Source organism: Mus caroli, unplaced genomic scaffold (assembly GCF_978045245.1).
Source record: "Mus caroli unplaced genomic scaffold, Mus_caroli_1 scaffold_7, whole genome shotgun sequence".
NCBI lineage: Eukaryota > Metazoa > Chordata > Mammalia > Rodentia > Muridae > Mus > Mus caroli.
In genome coordinates, this window is record NW_028227262.1 from 108913214 (window position 1) to 108932335 (window position 19122).

General features: G+C 39.9%; 1 protein-coding gene across 1 annotated transcript in view; it reads right to left on the minus strand.

Annotated features, from left to right (window-relative positions):
- The window catches only part of Mgam (maltase-glucoamylase), a 130743-nt gene that overhangs the window by 90069 nt on the left and 21552 nt on the right, over positions 1-19122 (minus strand). Inside the window, exons 8-22 of the mRNA XM_085840664.1 lie at positions 18977-19076; positions 18249-18361; positions 17479-17604; positions 15145-15276; positions 14800-14916; positions 13814-13927; positions 12938-13022; positions 11394-11511; positions 9834-10005; positions 8546-8662; positions 6600-6754; positions 5355-5439; positions 4579-4635; positions 3957-4081; positions 1106-1194 (exon numbers count right to left, since the gene is read on the minus strand). Of these exons, the coding sequence (XP_085696790.1) occupies positions 1106-1194; positions 3957-4081; positions 4579-4635; positions 5355-5439; positions 6600-6754; positions 8546-8662; positions 9834-10005; positions 11394-11511; positions 12938-13022; positions 13814-13927; positions 14800-14916; positions 15145-15276; positions 17479-17604; positions 18249-18361; positions 18977-19076 (1705 nt within the window). The remainder of the gene's footprint in view (positions 1-1105; positions 1195-3956; positions 4082-4578; positions 4636-5354; positions 5440-6599; positions 6755-8545; positions 8663-9833; positions 10006-11393; positions 11512-12937; positions 13023-13813; positions 13928-14799; positions 14917-15144; positions 15277-17478; positions 17605-18248; positions 18362-18976; positions 19077-19122) is intronic.

Here is a 19122-nt window from a genome sequence, read left to right on the forward strand (position 1 = left end):
TTTCCTGTTAAGTCCATTGACCATTTTTTCACAATACCTAAACTGGTAAAACAACAAACATATGTATCAGAAGAAAAGTGAATGAATAATCACAGTGCACATACACAATGGAATAGTCTTTTATAGTAAAGCCCTGAACTTTGAGAACAAAAGTGAATCTGGATCGTAGTATACTAGATGTAAGTAAGTGAGACAATAAAGAGCAGCAATGGCCTCAGTTTTTAAAAGAGCTAAATAATTGAACTGATATAGAGGACTGAAAAGTACTTTTTTCAGGTGCAGGTCAAAGGATAAATTTGGAAAAGCTGTTCAAAGACTATGAACCATAACAAGAACAATTTTTGGAAAGCCAGTATTTCCATTAGTGGTAATGGCATCAGTGGACATGATGGTAACCAGTGCACGATGCCTATATGTGCAGAGTCTGTGCTGCTGTGTGTTGTCTTTTCTTTAATACTATAACTGAGAAAAGATCCTTTGCTGTGCTCCCAAGGCAATGATCTTATTGGACTCTTTCCCCAGTGAGTGTCATGAGAATTGCTAGTGCATTAGAGACAAAGAAGAAAGAGAAGGGCAAGGGAGATGGAGAGGGAGAGGGAGGGGGAGGGGGAGGGGAGAAGGAGGGAGAGGGGAGGGAAGGGAGAAGGGGAGAAAGAACATGTTACTGATAAGAGTTCATTATCAGAAATGTGTGTGCTGTGCTTGCTGCCTCCCCAACATGGCTGTGCATTTCATATCATCAACAGTTCCCAACTGCACCCCTGCAAGGACTTGGGGGGAAGAAATTTACAGTGAAGGTGAATTACCAGAGCAGTCATGTAAATCTGTTTTGTAAAAATGAAGTGAGAGATTGTTAATCATTACTGACAAGGAGAGAATTCAGAAAGGGAGACACAGAGACAAAGCCAGAGAGATGTTCTCTCTCTATCTGTGGTTCATCCATCACGGCCTCTGATCAGTACAACCAGAAGCAAATGTTTTCTCTGGGCTGCTGCTGCTGCTAGGATGCCTGGTGAGATTTCATCCACAGCTGGATGACCAGCAGGAGTAAAGGGACAGAGTCTGGTGCAGGTCTGCAATGGCCACACCCTCTCAAGGCACTCACCCTTCGACTCCCCATCATCCCAGAACAGCTCTCCTCTTGCTTCTTTGTTCTCGTCCAGGGCGACAATAAGACCAAGAGGATTCTTCCGGCTATTGGGGAACAGATTCACAGAAGACACAAATCCTTAGAGTTCAAAGGATTGTGACAGACATTTGCACCATGTTTCAACTGGTAAAAGTTACTGCTAGCAGCCGGTGCTGTTTTCCTTCCAATACAAAGACAAGATTGGCAGGTGCTTCTCTCTCTAGTGCTAATAGTTCACGTGGGATGGAAGCACCCTAAAGCACAGCCATAAATACATATGAAGGAGGCAGGAATATGAAGCCAGAATAAATAGGTACAATAAAAAAAATTCTGGCTGAAAATATCATTTAGAAGACAGATTATCAGAAGAAGAAGAAATCCTCAGGAGCGCTATTGTTGGGCATTTGGAGTTCATGATCAAGGAGAAGTGTTGGTTGCTATGAAGAAAACACACTTTTCCATCATGAGACAGTTTTTCTGATAAAGCAAATTTATACAATAGGATCATCCAGAGAACAGCCACTTTCCTTATTTGATTACTTGCTATTTTGTCTTGTGAGACAAACAGAGATCACCAGAAGTTTGGAAGTGATAGCACGCACTCTGCTAGAGAGCTGGAAATAACGCCTGGCTCTAGCCTTTGAGAAAGCAGTTGGAAGTGGGGAGAGGATGCAGCTCAGTGGAAAATGCATTTTTCAAATATGTGTAGCCTTTTGCTAAGCATCATGGGTGAGAAGCCAAAATGCATCAAAACGGATGACTGCTGGGGACTAGCGTAGCATGCTCTGCCAGGGCTGGCTTGTGTGCTGAAAGGACTCCAGGAAAACTGCTGCCCAAGGCAATATTGCTTCTAAACACTCTACCCTTGTAGTCGAGATCTCAAGCCAGGTCCATGGGTTTGTTTGGATTTTTTTGGTTTTTTGTTTTGTTTTGTTTTGTTTTGGATTTTTGGGTTTTTTTTTTTTTTTGAAATCCAGTAGCAAGATGCAAAACAGCCTAGTATTGAACAATCAGAGAAAAAGAAAACAGAAATCTTTGTATTTATTTTCGCAAAAAGCCAATCATTTGAAGTTTTAGGATAATAAATGTAGGTCAATGGGAAACACTGATTTCCAGAATTCTAAGAATTGAAGCTTATTGAAATCAAATGAGCTGCACATGTACATATGAGTCAGGGGCCTCGTTCCAGCCAGTGTATGTTCTTTGGTTGGTTACTCAGACTGTAAGAGGACCCAAGAGTCCAAGTTAGTTGACTCTGATGGTCTTCCTGTGAAGCTCCTATCCACTCCAAGGCCCTCAATCCTTCTCCTAACTCTTCCCTAAGAGTCTTCAAGCTCTGTCCAGTGTTAGGCTGTGGGTCTCTGCATCTGTTTTAGTCTGCTGCTAGGTGGAGCCTCTCAGAGGACAGTTATGCTAGGTTCCTATCTGGAAGCATAACAGCAGATCATTAATCTTGTCAGGGATTGGTGCTTGCCCATGGGATGGGTCTCAAGTTGGGCAGGCTATTGGTTGGCCATTCCCTCAGTCTCTGCTCCATCTTTGTCCCTGCATTTCTTGTAGCAGATGAGCAGCCAGTCTTCATGTGGGTCCCCCAACAACAGGGATTGTCCCTAAAGCTGTTGCCTATCTGTGGAATCTCTTCCCCAAACTGGGCTGCCTTGCCTGGCCTCAGTGGGAGAAGATGAGCCTAGCAGAGACTTGATGTGCCAGGGTGGGAGGATACCTAGGGGACCACCCTCTCAGAGGAGAAGGGGAGGAGGCATGAGAGAAGAATTCTGTGACAGGGAGACTAAGAAGGAAAGCAGATCAAGATTTTAAATGAGTAAATAAATAAATAAGTAAATAAAAAATAAATCAAATAAGAGAATAGTTTCAGAGCCACATGACAGAAACATGCAGCTCTTCAGTGGAATGCAGATGGAGTCCACAACTGAAGTCAATGATGAGTAGAGATCTGTGACATTGGTAAGTGGATATATTATTATTATATAATTTTAAATTTATTAAATTTTAAATATATTTTGATCATATTCTTTCCCTCCCCTATGTCTTTCCAGATTTTTCCCCCAACACTGACCCAACTTCAAGTTCTTTCTCAAAAAACAAGCAAAAACCCAATACAAAAAAGCAAAAGCAAAAAAGTAAATAAATAAAACAAAATAAAACCACACCCCAAAAGAGAAAAATAAATAACACACTGTAAAAGCATATACAAAAATGCACAAAAAAACAAACAAAAACCCCAAATAACAACAACAAACAAAACCTGGAGTCTATCATATGTCAGTCAGCTACTCCTGAAAATGAAGCCTGTTCTGGAGTGGTTGATAAAACTGATTTTCCTTCTCCCAGCAAGTATAAGTGACACTCCAGCTGTTAACCTTACACTTTCATTTGTCACAGGAAGGAAAGAGTTTGGTGGAAGGAATGGAAAGGAAGGTGAAGATTTTAAAAAGATGGACAGTGGATCCAAATCTAGACATGGGAATTCATGGGCCAAGAGCAGACATGTGGGTGAAGGCAGGTAGGTGATCATCTAACCAGGTTTGCCCAGAATGTAGTCTTCCAAAGAAATGAAATGTTCAGTGCCAATGCTGAACGTGCCTTTGGAAACCTAGCGGACTGAGCATTCTAACTGCCAGTGTGTTCTGACACATACAGAAGGGTTGGGGGAGGGGTGAGGTCATAGGCTTCTGGGAAAAGGTCACATGAAATCCAGAGACAAATTCCACTCCAGTACCCATCAACCCCACAGTCTAGAGCACACTGTCCCAGAAATGTTGTCCTTTGTCAGCCCTGTGCCCACTTCAAGAGTCCCATACTGTACCTGGCTTCTGTGGTTGTGGCAGGCTGTTGTGTGGGGAAGATGTAGCCCCCTCGAAGGTGAAGTCCAATCTTGTCTCCAGGAAGTTGCATCTCAATGCTTTGCTTTCTCCACCCCAGTTGCTCTCCCTGAGGCAGGCAGATAAACCAAACACATTGGCTTCATAGTATGTGGACTCCCTCATGCTGAGCTCCCTACAGTGCTACCTTCTTCTACTTAGCAGGATTTACCAGAATTACTCTCTATGCAGACAATTAAACAAAGGAAGGCTAAAATGTAGGTCAGCTCAGGGTTTGTAAAATATTTTTGCAGTTGCAGAGCCTGTTTGATGTATGTTAAGAGAACTGATACTTCTGAGCTAATCACCTGATTTTGGGCCAAGCTCAAATCATCCATGAGGCCCTCTAATGCTTGCTCATGAGACATGCTTTGAGTCCTTATATTCTTGTTGAATGAAGTGTTAAAGCAACAGATGTTCTGTTCCAAAGCTATGCTGTGAACTTATAGAAAGCACTGCAAAAGTACTCCTCTGTGCATGAATGATGGGTCCCTAGCTCTAGAGAGTCACTCTCTCTATGCAGATGCAGCCGCTGCCTTGAGTTTAAGAACAGTTCCAGCTACTTACGGTTTCATAGTCGTACCAGGTGGCATTAGGCACATATGCTTTCACTTTCTCTGCACCCTAAAATTAAATTTCAAAAAATTATCCTCACAACTTAGCCTCTGATGACATAAGGATATCTTAGTATAGGGCAGGGACTTCCCAGCCATATTTGGAAACATATAGCCTCTCCCCGCCCCGTTGCTAAACTATGCCATTTTTTCTAGTATAGATAAGAAAAACTATAACATGGTGATCTGGATCAGGGGGGCCACAAATGGGCTGGATTGTAATTAGAAACAACAAAAATGAAGACGAAATGGACTGGGGGGTCAATTCCAGCTTTCTGTGAATTGTCTCATTTAATCCTCTCTCTGCTTCATAGGCTAGATGTAGTTATAATTCCTCCTTTTGAAGTTAAGAAGCCTGCATTTCCACCTAGCTGGCAAAGATCATCTACTCTGAAAAGTGTCTTCTGAGTAAGTGCTGGCCTCTGCTTCATCATGGCTTCTCATCTCAGAGCCATAATAGTTACTTGTAATGACCTTATGAGCCACAAGCTCATTCCCAAATCAAAGTCACTTTGCACTGATTGAGAACTTACTTAGAAAAAGAAGAATCCTCCAAGGAAGAAAATGCTTATCATATATGCTACCACAAGATGCTCCTGGATATTCTTCTCCATTGACCCAACCACAGATATCAGCAGTGAGTTTGTAATAGAGGGGAGAGGAGATTTGGGGAGCAATGAGCAGGAACAGAGGCAGAGGATGCCTGCCTGCCTCCAATACGACACTTGCCTGATCCAGAACAGGAGTGATGAGGAGACCTGGTCCCCAAAGAAATTGCCGGTCTATGCCCCAAGTATTGTCATCGTCATAGAACCTAGATATCAAAGAGATGAGACACAGAGAGGCAACTCAGTGCTCCTGAAGTCTCTAACCAAAGCAAATAGGCTACCTGAAAAACACCCACAATCCTCACTGTCTGATACCCACTCTGCTCCACCTCCCTCCACCCCAGGAAGATCTCTGGCGCTGCCCATATACCTCCCTGCTCTTCCCCTGGGTGACACAGAAGTTCCTATTCCAGTGTCTATCCTAGGCAGATCCCAGGCTTCACTATGTTTGGTGTATCTCCCATTGAAATCTAAGTAAGATAACCTACAAATTTTATGACCAGCTTATTGTCCAAAAAGATCTGTGGCTGGAGCTAGCAGCTCAGTGCCAGCATTCCCAGATATGTGGATGTCAGAATGATCACAGCTTCAAGTCCTGCCTGAGCTCCAGAGAAAGATATAGGTCCACCTAAGAGATTTAACAGATCCTGTCTCAAAACTAAAAGTGTTAAAAAGGATTGACATATAGCTCAGTGACAGAGTACTTGCAGACTATGTGCAAGGCTCAAAGCTCAATTCTTGCTCTTATCCCCTCCCACAAGCACAGCAAAAGTAAAGAACTGCATCAGATTAAAAAAAACAGAATATACAAAATTTTCAATTTTAAAATATACTTTTAAAAAAGGGATTCCAGGAAGTGAAAATTTTACCCCAGAAGTGAACATGAGTATGTGTTCATGTCTAAGGTTCTCTACAACACATTAATGAGTTAGCAGTATTTTGAAAAGGAAAGGTTCCCAAGAGACTGAGTTAAATCAGAGATTCCAACTGGCTAGCTAATAAGAATAATGGAATTCTCAGGATCAATTCTGAGATATTTACTTACAAAGTACAGTCTTATTCCTAGAGACTCAACAGAATCCTAGCATCATAGCACATATACATAGTACAGAGCCTCATTTTAAGATCTTTCAAGTTAAACTAAAAATAGTTGGAAGAGGTAGGTAAGTGGTAGATTTTTTTGCCCAGTATATGCAAAGCCTTGGAACTGATCTACAGTATATACATACACACACACACACACACACACACACACACACACACACACTCCTAAATACCTTGCTTGGGTGATTTTATATTTTACTCTGATATTCTGACACAGTCAACAACCCCCAGTTTGCATTAACAGAATATTAGGAGAACTTACTCATGCAGAAGAGGCCTAGCTACAGTGTCTCCCCGGCTATGTGCTCTGTAGAAAAGAGTGTAGAGGTAAGGCAGCAAAGTGTAGCGGATGTTAAGGTAGTGCCTAGACGAATTCAACAGCATGGAGTTATTTCCAAAAGAGGCAGGATCCTGGTCCTAAAAGAAAAGAAGAGTTTGCAGTTGTGGGTTGACAATGGGAAAGCTGTGCACACCAAGAATGATTGCAGAGACTGTGCAGCATGAGCCAGCATTTTATGCTGCACAACCTGGGGCCACAGTTTCCCTTTGTTTCTGTGTGACACAGCTGGAGGACTGAACCATGACACCAAATAAGCTGCCATCGCCACTTAGAACTCACCCTATCTCGCTCACACGTTAGAACTGCCCAGTTAAGAGGCATTATTAACTAATTCAGCCTTAGTTAAATAATTTTGAAAATGTTTCTCCATGTTCATTACAAAAATGAGCAATGTAAGAAGATTGCATAGAGGTTTTTTAAACTCTTTTTTTTTTTTTTTAATTCAGATGTACCAGAAGAGGGCATCAGATCTTATTACAGGTGTTTGTGAGCCACCATGTGGTTGCTGGGGTTTGAACTCAGGACCTTCGGAAGAGCAGTCAGTGCTCTTACCCTCAGAGCCATCTCTCCAGTCCCTTTTTTCCCCCAGTCCCGTTTTTTTTAAACTCTTAAAGTCTCATCATTTCCGGTTCTTATTTTTAGCTTTCTGAGATTTCCATTTTTGTTTTAGTGATATGATAGCCCCTATCAGCTTCCTAGCACCTAACTAACCTTCTATTCCATGACACTTCCCTCCAGCAGCCTTGTAAAGGGCAAGTTTTGTGCCAATTGCTGACTCAGCAGCTAATTATTTTAATTATTTATTAAATATTAAATACTAATTACTTATGTAATTAAGTTATTCTCCACAGCAAGGTATTTATTTGTATTTCTCATTTATGAATTTTTCAAACAAGTGTGCTAGGTAGCACAGGCTAGTCTTGAACTGCTGATCCTCCTGCCACTACCTCCCTGATAGCTAGGATTACAGATCTGTGTCACTGCATCCAGGCTCAATTGTGAACTCTTAATCCTTTGCTTAAGAATTGACTGATTTTGTTTGTTTGTGTTGGTTTGGTTTCTGGTTTTTCAAGACATAGTTTCTCCATGTAGCCCTGGCTGTCGAAAAATTCTCGTTGTAGTGCAGACTGGCCTCGAATCTGGAAATCCATCTGCCTCTGCCTCTGCCTCTGCCTCTGCCTCTGCCTCTGCCTCTGCCTCTCTGCCTCTGCCTCTGCCTCTGCCTCTGCCTCTGCCTCTGCCTCTGCCTCTGCCTCTGCCTCTGCCTCTGCCTCTGCCTCTGCCTCTGCCTCTGCCTCTGCCTCTGCCTCTGCCTCTGCCTCTGCCTCTGCCTCTGCCTCTGCCTCTGCCTCTGCCTCTGCCTCTGCCTCTGCCTCTGCCTCTGCCTCTGCCTCTGCCTCTGCCTCTGCCTCTGCCTCTGCCTCTGCCTCTGCCTCTGCCTCTGCCTCTGCCTCTGCCTCTGCCTCTGCCTCTGCCTCTGCCTCTGCCTCTGCCTCTGCCTCTGCCTCTGCCTCTGCCTCCCAAGTGCTGGGCCACGCTTGAGCAGTATCAGGCTGACTCTTAACATCATTATTTAAATAAGTGTCTCCAGATTCTAGACCCAAGAAAGCCATTCACACAAAAATGAGCAACCAGTAACTATTCTTTTTTGAAAAATTAAACTTGTCCCAATGACAACAATAAGTGAGAAACTGGGACATTGGGACATTCTATGATCAACAAGTCCTCATTCATGGCAAGTGGATCCCAAATCAGCATACGTGCAGTATATTCTAAAGCTGGCTCAACAGATTTCACGGTGGGAATACAAACAGATCCAGTTGTAGTACACACCAATATACTTTGATTATACTTTCCAGCTGAATTACCTTGTAACCTTGGCCATTGTGATTCCGAGAAAATGGATAAAATGCTCCCAGCTGCATCCAGCGCCTGCAGAGCTCCTCGTATGTGTCTTCAGCAAAGCCACATATATCGGCCCCTACCTATAATGACACATGGACAGCATGTTTATGACACTCCCACCCCTATCTGTTGCTTTCTACCAGGGACATCTTAACCAAACTTTGTTCAAAGCTTTTACCCAGAAGGCTAATGTGATGTGGGCAGAATCAACATTTATCCCACATCCACATTACTGTTAGATGGCTCCTTTCCTGATGTGGTGTCTTGTTTTATTAAACAAATGGAGCACCATAACTTTTTATGGACAGTCGTTGCTAATACCAATAATATTATTGGACCACATCCTTCCCTGAAGCCCGACTCTGATCATGTCACTCACTTCACCAAACTCTCCATGGTTTCCTTGCTATCTCTTCTATCAAATCTTTAAACCCAGCTGCAATCTACCCTTGCAGATAACCTTCTGCTCCAGTTTTCCACTCTGATATTAAAGGCACAGCTACCATCTCCTTTAAGTTTCTTTTGCTTGAGATTATTCCACGCTCTTAAAATGAGCTACTCTCTGATTCCCTGGTTCAACTTAAGTACCATCTTTCCTATGGAGTCTTTTGACTTCCTCCCCTGACTCATTCTGTCCCTTATAATCATATCAAATTAATAAATATTCTTCTCAGACTCTCATAATGCTCAATATATGCATTCCTATGAATTTTTATCCTGGATTACAATAATTATTTGTTTGCTTGTGTGCCTCTATATTGTATTCTTGTGTGCCACCCATACTTCATTTAGCATCTTATACACAGTAAGCACTCAATAAATGTATCTGGTGAATTTGACCAAGCACTGCAAAGCATATCACGTGCTATAGGATTGTTTGCTCATCTGGGAACTAGTTATATACATGGTGTGTTCCATGTATTCATACATCCGATTAGTTACATAGTTGTGTTCCATGTGTGCAGGCATCTAATTAGTTGCATATATGTACACATCTGGTTTAGACTAAAGAACTAGTGCACTTTTTGTATGTCAGACACTCAAGAAGAATGTTTCAGGAGCTATCTGGGTTACACTTCCTATTTGCATCAGGCAGCTCAGACAATGAGGTTATGGTATCAGAGCTACAGTGACAGTGATGAAGATTGATGTTAAAGCCCTAGGTCATGTTGGCTTTATAGTATGAAAACTTGTCAGAAGGAAGCTTTGTGGGGACTGGGAGTCATAAAAGAGCTTGGGAAAGGAACTCACCATTGGGATACCGAAGAGGTTGAACTCAAGCATGCCTGGGATGGACCACTGAAGGTCCTTCCAGGTGGCAGTGTTATCTCCTAACCAGTGGGCTGCAAATTTGCCAGAACCAGCAAAGGTAGAACGTGTTATGATGAAGCTTCTCTTGTCTGGGAACACGTCCTTCACGGCTCTGGGAAGGGATGGATTTAGGGGTCAGTGGGGAGCTCAGCTGGTCTCAGAACAACAATAGCAAGAATAGTAAAAAATAACATCTTATTCCCTTCCGTTCCTTTTCTCCAAAAATTGTTAAAGAGACTGTTAGAAGAATGTACCATGGCATGTATTCATGTTTTGTTTAGCTTTGTTTTATATAGGCTATTAGACTCATCATTTCCTACCACTTCAAAAGCAGCCTTGAAAGTGTTGAGAACTAGAGGTATATGCATTTCATAAAACAAAAGAGAAACATAACCTAAGTAAAAAATACATTAGTCTTTCTATCACAAGATGAAATAAAGCAAACTTTTGAAAGTTATATGTAGAAAGATACTTTGATAACAATTTTCATAAGAAAAATGTTTTAAGATTAAACATAAATGTGTGTATTTTATAACTAAATGCATAAAACAATTTTTATGTGTACGCACTACTAGAAACCTGTACAGGGTCGGCTTTGTGGCTCAATGATAGAGCACTTGTCTAGCAGTTAAAGCCCTGGGTTCATCTCTTGCACTGAAGAAACAAGACTGTGGAACTTTTCCATTTGTCCCAAAGGCTAAAACTAAACCTGTTACTTTGTTAATTAATGGATGTGCTCTTGTCCTTGTTTCTTGCTGTCAATGTTACAGTAAGAAGAACAAATTCTCATAACATTTTTATCATTACAGAATATAATTTCACACAGTAGAAGGCTGTGGGTCCAACCTAAAACCCCAATGCCAATAGACATCTACCATTTACTTAGCCATCTATATCCTTTGCTTCACAATATGTAGGAAGACAGAATGCATAAAGAGAAAAACCTAAATGATGCTTACAGTATTTTAGATACTTGACCTTGGATAAATTTTTTAATAGTTTTCTTCTGATTTTCTATTCATTCGTTTACTCATTTGTTAACTCACTTTCTTACATATTCTGCAAATACACATCGGATTTGCTATTCCCTACCTGCCAGTTTTTCATCAGTAATGATAAACATTTTTTTAAAATATTTGTAACAGCTTTAAGTGTGTGTGTGTGTGTGTGTGTGTGTGTGTGTGTGTGTGCCTGTTAACATTGGATATATGCATGTTGTGTGCAGGTGCCAGAGTGGACCAGAAGAGGGAGTCTGATTACATGAAACTGGACATACAGGCAGTTGTGAGCCACCCAATGTGCGGGGATTCAGGGGAGAGATAAAAATCCTCTAGGAGAGCAGTACATTTTCTTAGCTGTGGATCCATCTGCCCAAGACTGCCACCCTGCCCCCAGTTAATCTTTTATTTAGACTTTTAACAAATACTACATATGAGTCACCAAACCTCTAACTGATCCATAATTAAATCACATATAAGTTCATAATAATAATGGACTCACTTCGCTGTGGCAATGGCCATGGAGTAGCCATATAGATTGTGGACATCATACTGCTTCCCCCAGTGCTGAACGGCATCCATGCAGAGAGTCTTAGAGAACAAGTGCCCATCCAGGATTTCTGCAACAATGACAACAAGTAACCCATCAGAGAAAGCCTTACCTGCCAACTTCTTACTTCTTAACTACAGAACAACCTACAAAGATGGCTGCACTGAACAAGCCTTTATATTGGCCAACTGAAGAACAGACATGCTGTGTTCTTATCATCCGCAGACCATCTAACTGATGTAATTTTCTGTTACAAAAATACATCGTGTCATCCATATACCCTTGGTCCTCAGAGGTGGATAAGATGATCTAATTCAACTAGAATTTCCATCTAAGTTATTTTTCAGATGTGACTCAAAATTTGAAGTGTTGGGTGAAAATGTAATTTAACCTCTGATTACATATATTGCATTGAGAAATTCCTAGAGTTTCATTCCTAGACTCTCTGCTCCTCCTGTACCACTGTGGTTCCCATATACAGAAATTGGTTGGGTGTTCTATTTATTAAAATAGCTTCTTAGTAATTTATTTACTTATGACCTATTTTATGAAATTCATTCTATGTTCAAATGTAAAATTAATACTTTAAAAAAACAGTTGACAATCCTAAACCTCCTAACAAGACTATAAATAGCTTCTATCATTGAAAGAATTAAGTGAGAGCTGTTTGGCCTCTCATCAAATCTCTTCAAGATTTAATTCTCACCTACATCTGCCTCAAGTCCCTAGTTTACCATCAGATTAAAATGACCATGGCGCCGGGCGTGGTGGCGCACGCCTTTAATCCCAGCACTTGGGAGGCAGAGGCAGGCGGATTTCTGAGTTCGAGGCCAGCCTGGTCTACAAAGTGAGTTCCAGGACAGCCAAGGCTACACAGAGAAACCCTATCTCGAAATACCAAAAAAAAAAAAAAAAAAAAAAAAAAAAAAAAAAAAAATGACCATGGCTATTGCAATCCTCGAAGTTTTGTTCCATTCTTAACGAAGATACAATTTTCTTTTTGGTTCTGTGTCTTTCTTCAAACTACAATTAATACTATGACTCCACTACCATATCCTCAGAGATCCGACTACATTTGACTATAGCTCATGCCCGCCCTTCAAGCTGTAAACAGCACAAGAAGTATCCACCACCTAAATATCAAGACTACCCTCATGGTATCTCTTGTAAGCTCGGACCTATGAGGTTCATCTTGAGAGTGGCACTGACTAACAACTAGCCTCTGGAATCAGCATCATGTGTGCTATGCACTTTTCCCTACAATGGCCTGGACTTGGCATAGAAGGACGAGACTACCCATTGAGAATGTATGCCTCTTCAGAGAACCATGTACAGTATATTGTGACTCTCCTAGTTTTCTGTATGTAGTGCCCATATTTTCCTTTCCCTGTAAAGATTGTGTTCAAACTCCCTTGTCTAATGGTTCAGGTCTATCCTTTTAAATTTAAGATACCACACACTGTGCTATGTCAATTAAACTAACCACAATGACTTACTTGGTGTGAATGGGGGATAATTCAAGTTGTTTTGGGAACATCCAGAAAATGAACCATCAATAAAGTTGGAGACTTCGTTCATATCCTACCAGACAGTAAACAAAAGCTATTAGGTAAAAGTAGGATGCCATGTTTAATAGTAGTGTTATTCTTTTTCTGAGAAATCAGAAAAATTAGAATAGATATTTTTAAGAGTACCCCCATGGATATGGTAGAAATAGATATTATTGTCTTCTCTACCCCCTAAGAATTTCACAGAATAAGTTCTTAGGATAACTTTGAAAGGATGTGAATTTATACTTACTAAAAGTAAACAATTCCCAAATATACTACTAAAAGTTTCAGTTTGTTTGCTGTCATATAGTTCAACCTATAGTGTCTAAATAGAACTGTGAATCTACCTCCATATAGGTACCTATATAAATATAAATATATACATAGAAAGGGGGACAGTGTACCCATCTTTGGGTACTATAATTTTACAATTTTGCTGTTATCTTTTTAGCTGATTGTATTGTATGACTCTTCTACAGTTCTTTTATAAATTGAAATTTTAAACTGTAGGCTCAAATTTTATTTAACATTTGTTAATTTTAACCTGTGCTACATTCATTTTCATTTGATTTATGAGATATTACTCCTTAACACAGCCAGATGGTACTTTGTGCCTGTGTACTTTGGTTCTGATTACTCTGTTATCATGTCAAAATTTTTAAAAGCCTGGAACTGAAAATTGAACAGTTCGGGTACTTTATGACAATAGAAGGAATATGGGACACTTTTTTATTTTTTACTTTTTGTACACAACATGGCTCAAAGACATAGCTAGAGTTACACACTTTTAATGTCTCTATGAATAAAAGTCTTAAAACTCACAATCCAAATTCCATCAAACTCCACTTCTTTGTGGAAAAGCTCAAATTCTTTTGTCCACCAAACAGCACAGTTGGGACTGGTGTAATCAGGAAACACAGTTGTTCCAGGCCAGACCTGAGAGAGACAAAAAGAGAAAACATAGATAATGCATTAAAGGAATGGAGAATAAGCAAAGAACTTTACATAAGAATTCCTACTGTGATCATGGAAGCAACAAGTCTTCTCAGTATAAAATAAACTCTCTTAGAGAATCCATCACTCTCGGGAAATGAAAAGTCACCCAAGAAAATTAATTTTTAAAATGTTAATTGACTATTTAAATGAATAAATCCAAGGATAAAAGCATTATTTAGTTTGCTAGTCTCCTACTCTAGTTCACACTTCCACGTAGCTTCCTCTACTTGTAAGTCTAAGAAGTGAAAATGAAGATGTTATGTATGAATTTCAATTGACCCATTACAATCTATATATTCTAACATTAGTTACATTTCTCTATTCTTTTTCTATCCAATTACTTTAGACACTATACTATGAAGGGTGGGCAAGGATATTAAAAGTAAAACAGATAATAATACCTTAATGAATAAGAAAACAATAAAATATGGTTAAAGTAGTAAATATATTAATTTTGACAAGAAACTGAGTTGAGTGACATGGCCCATATCCACTGGATTTTCCTAGTAGGGGTTAACTAGTGGCACTGGCCAAGCAATGTCAGTGGAGCAACGTGAGAAGAAGGAGTGTAGTGACATGAGAGCTCAGAGTGAGGAGGTGGACTCTGTGAGTCGCCATTTAATGGGATCTGGCCGAGAAAAGCGTGTAAGAGCTAGGGTAGATGGTAGACACTTGGGTATAAAAAGGCAAAGAAAACTTTATGCTCGCTATGCTCAAGTCCTTCGACTACGCACCAGAAAACCACACACTTATCCAAACCCACTCAAACCCAGGCAGAGCCAGAGCCAGAGCCACTGCTTCTCTGCTGTTACCTTTCCAATGACTGGATTGATGCCATCAGAACTATTCACCCAGATTTTCATTGCAGAACCCCTGTCATATGGGCCATAAGGATTACTTGTGAAAGAGTTGTTGGAAATGGCTGGATCCTAAGAATAGGGAAAACATAATGAAAAAAAAAAAAAAAAAACTTACTTTAGGCTAAAGGCTGGCAAAAAAAAAAAAAAAAAAAGTCACCAAAAAGTAACCACATTTAAATATAACCAGTGAAGGAATTAAAATATTTTCATTTATTTGAATGCCAAGGAGGAAGAAGGGCACATGATGAAAAGGATGAACAAACACCTGATTTTGGAAGGAAAAAGGGAAGCACATACCAAAATGATAACAAGTTTCTGCCCATTATTGTGTAGCTCCTTAACAAACTCTGGGAAGCCTTTAAAATTCACTGGGTCATAAGTGAAGTCCTTCTTCTGATCCATATAATCAATATCAGCATGCTGAACATCCTGAAAGAATACAGGCATCCACAATTTAGCATCTACACTTTCCCCTGTTAAAGAAACCAACGGAATTATGTATGACCTTTACTATTCAAGATAAGAGCCAACTGCTGTGCTGGAATCTAAATGCAGCACTCTCAGTCTGTGCTATCCAAATGCACTTTTTTTCCAGAGTGGTTTAAGAAATGAATGGCTTCATTGTTTCCCCTAAGGCTCAACCCCACCCCTGCAATCAAATCAACTGCACAATTTCTGACAAATCACTGGTGCTATCAAGATAAAACTCACCCTATGCCCAAGATAAAGAAAGGAAGGGGATTTCTCTTCTCCCTTCTTCCTCATTCACTATCCCAATAACTGGTTTGGGTTTTTTTAAATCACTACTACAACTCATTGGCATTTATTCTTTCCTAGTTTTATATGAAAATACTGACACCCAAGCAAAGTTTAGACTATGTCTGTGACCAGGACATGAAGAGGGAAAGAGAACAGGACTACTCTACAGATTTTTTTTTTAATTTTCTCTTTCTATGTCTTCCTGATACCTAATTTCCTATTATAGCCTCCACTATAATAGGAATATTCAAAATTGGTCATTCAAAGCATGAACATTTAAGCACAACATGTACTCTATGCTTTATTGAACTTGTAAGACTGGGCACCCATATGCAACTCTGAATTATTTCAGTAGTTCCTTTCACACCTTACACCACTGTGCAACAGTAAATCTTATTCCTCCATTCCTCAGATTACCCAGGAAGGAAATGTCTGCCTATATGTAAGAAGGACCATTCAGAGGAGAAAACAGCCATGGTGCTAGAGATCTGAACTGGCAATCCTGGTCCTTCTGTTATCTACAGCTACATGGATGGGACTTTGAAATAAATACAGAAGACACTTGGCATTCTCATTACTGTGTTAGCTGTGCTTAATTTTCCTTAATTTAGTTCTGCTTCCACTGTTTCTGTCCGTTATTCCTCCTCACCTCCCAAAGACATTAGGTCCTGAGGGCTAGAAGACAAGAGGCCAACCAGCCAGATCTTTGGCCAAAACATTCTTGAGTCATTCACCCAAATGTCTTACACAACTCTAATTACAGACTTCTAGTTATCCTGATTTCTCAGATTTCTCACTTCTTTTACATTATATTTTTCACAGTTTCTTTCCCAGTTCCAAAATATCTACTGCAGTTCTACTTCAAATACAAAATGATCACAACTTGCAGGAAGACAAATCCTGTTCACTAATGAACAGCAGTCAAAACACAAGTGTGAAACAAATGCACTTCAACCTTGTCACTTGATTTTGTAAATCATTTCAACGATGAGTCCTATCACCAACAAGCTAAGTAAGTGGTTAACGTCAAACTACCTTCCTAATTTAGCTTCAGTTCCTTACACGTGAAAAAGAGGGCCAATGTAGATAACGTGGGTCTGATCCAATTTGTATGAGTGTATTCATGTGCATGTGTGTGTGTGTGTGTGTGTGTATGTGTGTGTGTGTGTGTGTGTGTTGCCTAACTCTCTGTAATCTAGAAATATCTCATCTCTTCAATATTCCCACAAAATTTTTGTTAAAATGTATTAAACTGTAAGGTATAAGAAGATGGTTGATCTGAATTAGGTGTTACCTGACACAAAATCTGAGAATCAAGCTTATACCAGGATCTTGGATATCACCTTTATAGTCAACCTCTAATATAATATTTTTGAGCCAAAACAACCCAACTAGTATACATGTGTGTGTGTGTGTAATATATGTAATACATTAATATATATATGTATATATATACATATATATATATATATATATATATATATATATCGCAATAAAACTTCATGGAGAAGCATAAGCTAAAACCTGAGCTAGAGGAAATTAACATGAGAGCTCAAAGTTTAGTTCTGTGAAAATGCAATGAGCACCATAAGCAAAAGAAAAAGGAACTAACAGAACATATAGTCAGAACCAAGGTGGCTGCCTCCTCTATCTTGTCAGTCTGTAAGCACCATTTCCCACTGAAAGAAACTACCATTTTTGAAAACAAGTTATTGATCTGACAAATTCTCTAGTAGTCTAAATGCATAAATATTCATTTTATTACCCAAAATAGAAGGAAAAGAAAACCTCAAAGAGAAAGTATGGGGAAGGCAAGGGCTGTTCCGTTCTTGCCTCCTTGGATTTCAGGAAACTATGTCCAAGCTTACTTACATAAGGGAGTTGTGCTGCACGGTTTCTCTCCACAACTGCTTTCATATTATCTAGGCTTTTATAATCATACCGGCTGAGCTGAAACCCAAGTGTCCAGTATGAAGGCAGAGCTGGCCGTCCAATGAGCTAAAATAAATATGTGAAATGAAAGTTAGCATGCATGTGTTAGGGGTGCATGTGGGGAACAGAAGTCTATGTAGCATATCTTCCTTAGTTGCTCTCTAATTTTAAGATCAGATCTCTCTCACATTGAACGTGGAATCACTGATTGGTCCCACTGTATTAACGGCTGGTGAGCTCACCCCAAGTATCCCCTGTCTCTTGTCACCCCAGAGACAGGTGCACACCTAGGCTTTTACATAAATGCTGTAGAGCTGACCAGAGGTCTTCATGCTCATGCAGCTAGCAATTTGCCAATTAAATCATCTCATCAGCACAATACATTTTAAACCAAAGCCTTTTTATGCATTGGTTTGGGGCACAAAATACATTCAATTTTCCAGTGTATTGATTCACTAATGTTATAATGTTAATCAACTTGCACACCCTCCCCATAAGAGTATGGCTACATTTGGGGTACTTTATATCCTTTCACATTTTTTATAATATAAAAACTTTATAAAGAAATTTCCATTCTACAGATGAAGCCTGTCCTATGTCTTAAATGTGTCAGCTCAGGTGTATCTAGTCAACATGTCTGTTTAAGCTTACATCTCTTGAATATTTGCTACATAGGAGTCCCTTCGTCAGAACCATGATTTCATGTTTACCTCTAGATATTCTTGAACAACTTGCTCAGGTGTGTCCCCCAAGAACACATAGAAGTCCAGAATTCCCCCAGTGATGCGGTATGTGATTGCTGGAGTAGGTTGAAGGGTAACCTCTTAAAAGATTAAAATAGAAGAAAATAAAGTTTAAGGGCTATTCTGTTAAATGGTATTTCTACAAAAGAGCATATTAATTATGAAAAATATTTATGCAGACCCTTTGGATGCTAAATCAATGCTTACTCTCAATGTCTATGTTCATCTTATATGGACATGAAGCGCTCTGTGAACCATATCTTTGAGTAGCACTGATCTAAGCCAACAATGCTAAATGTCCTATGCCTATTATTAACCCTGCAAAGTGTTGATCCATCTTTTCTTCCCTTGTGGCGACTGTACTAGAACTGCCAGTCAAGATCACTTAATGTAGGACTAGGAGGGATCATGCTCAAGAACCTGTTTTACAGTAGATTACAGGAAGAGTTCTCCTAACTTTGTAACAGCAAGTATTCCCATGTAAGCAATCAGATTCAGCAGCTGAGAAACAAGAACCATTTTGCACATGGATGCCATTAGGCAGCAAGGTAAAGATGTAAAGTTAGAGAACACAGCCATCCCAAAGCCATGCTTTAAAGGCTGTAAAGTGGATTCACTCATTTAAACACAGTGCTGTAAAGGGGGCATTGACATATCCTGTACTTGTTTGTTTGAGAACAATCCTTTGTCATTACCCATGGCATTGCTGTTCATCAGAAACACCCCGAAGGACAATCCACTATTATCTTCAAGGCACAGGAAGAACGTCTGCACACCATACAAGTTAGTTCCATCCTGTAGAAGACAGTTGAGACATAAACATTTACAATCAGTCTAAACA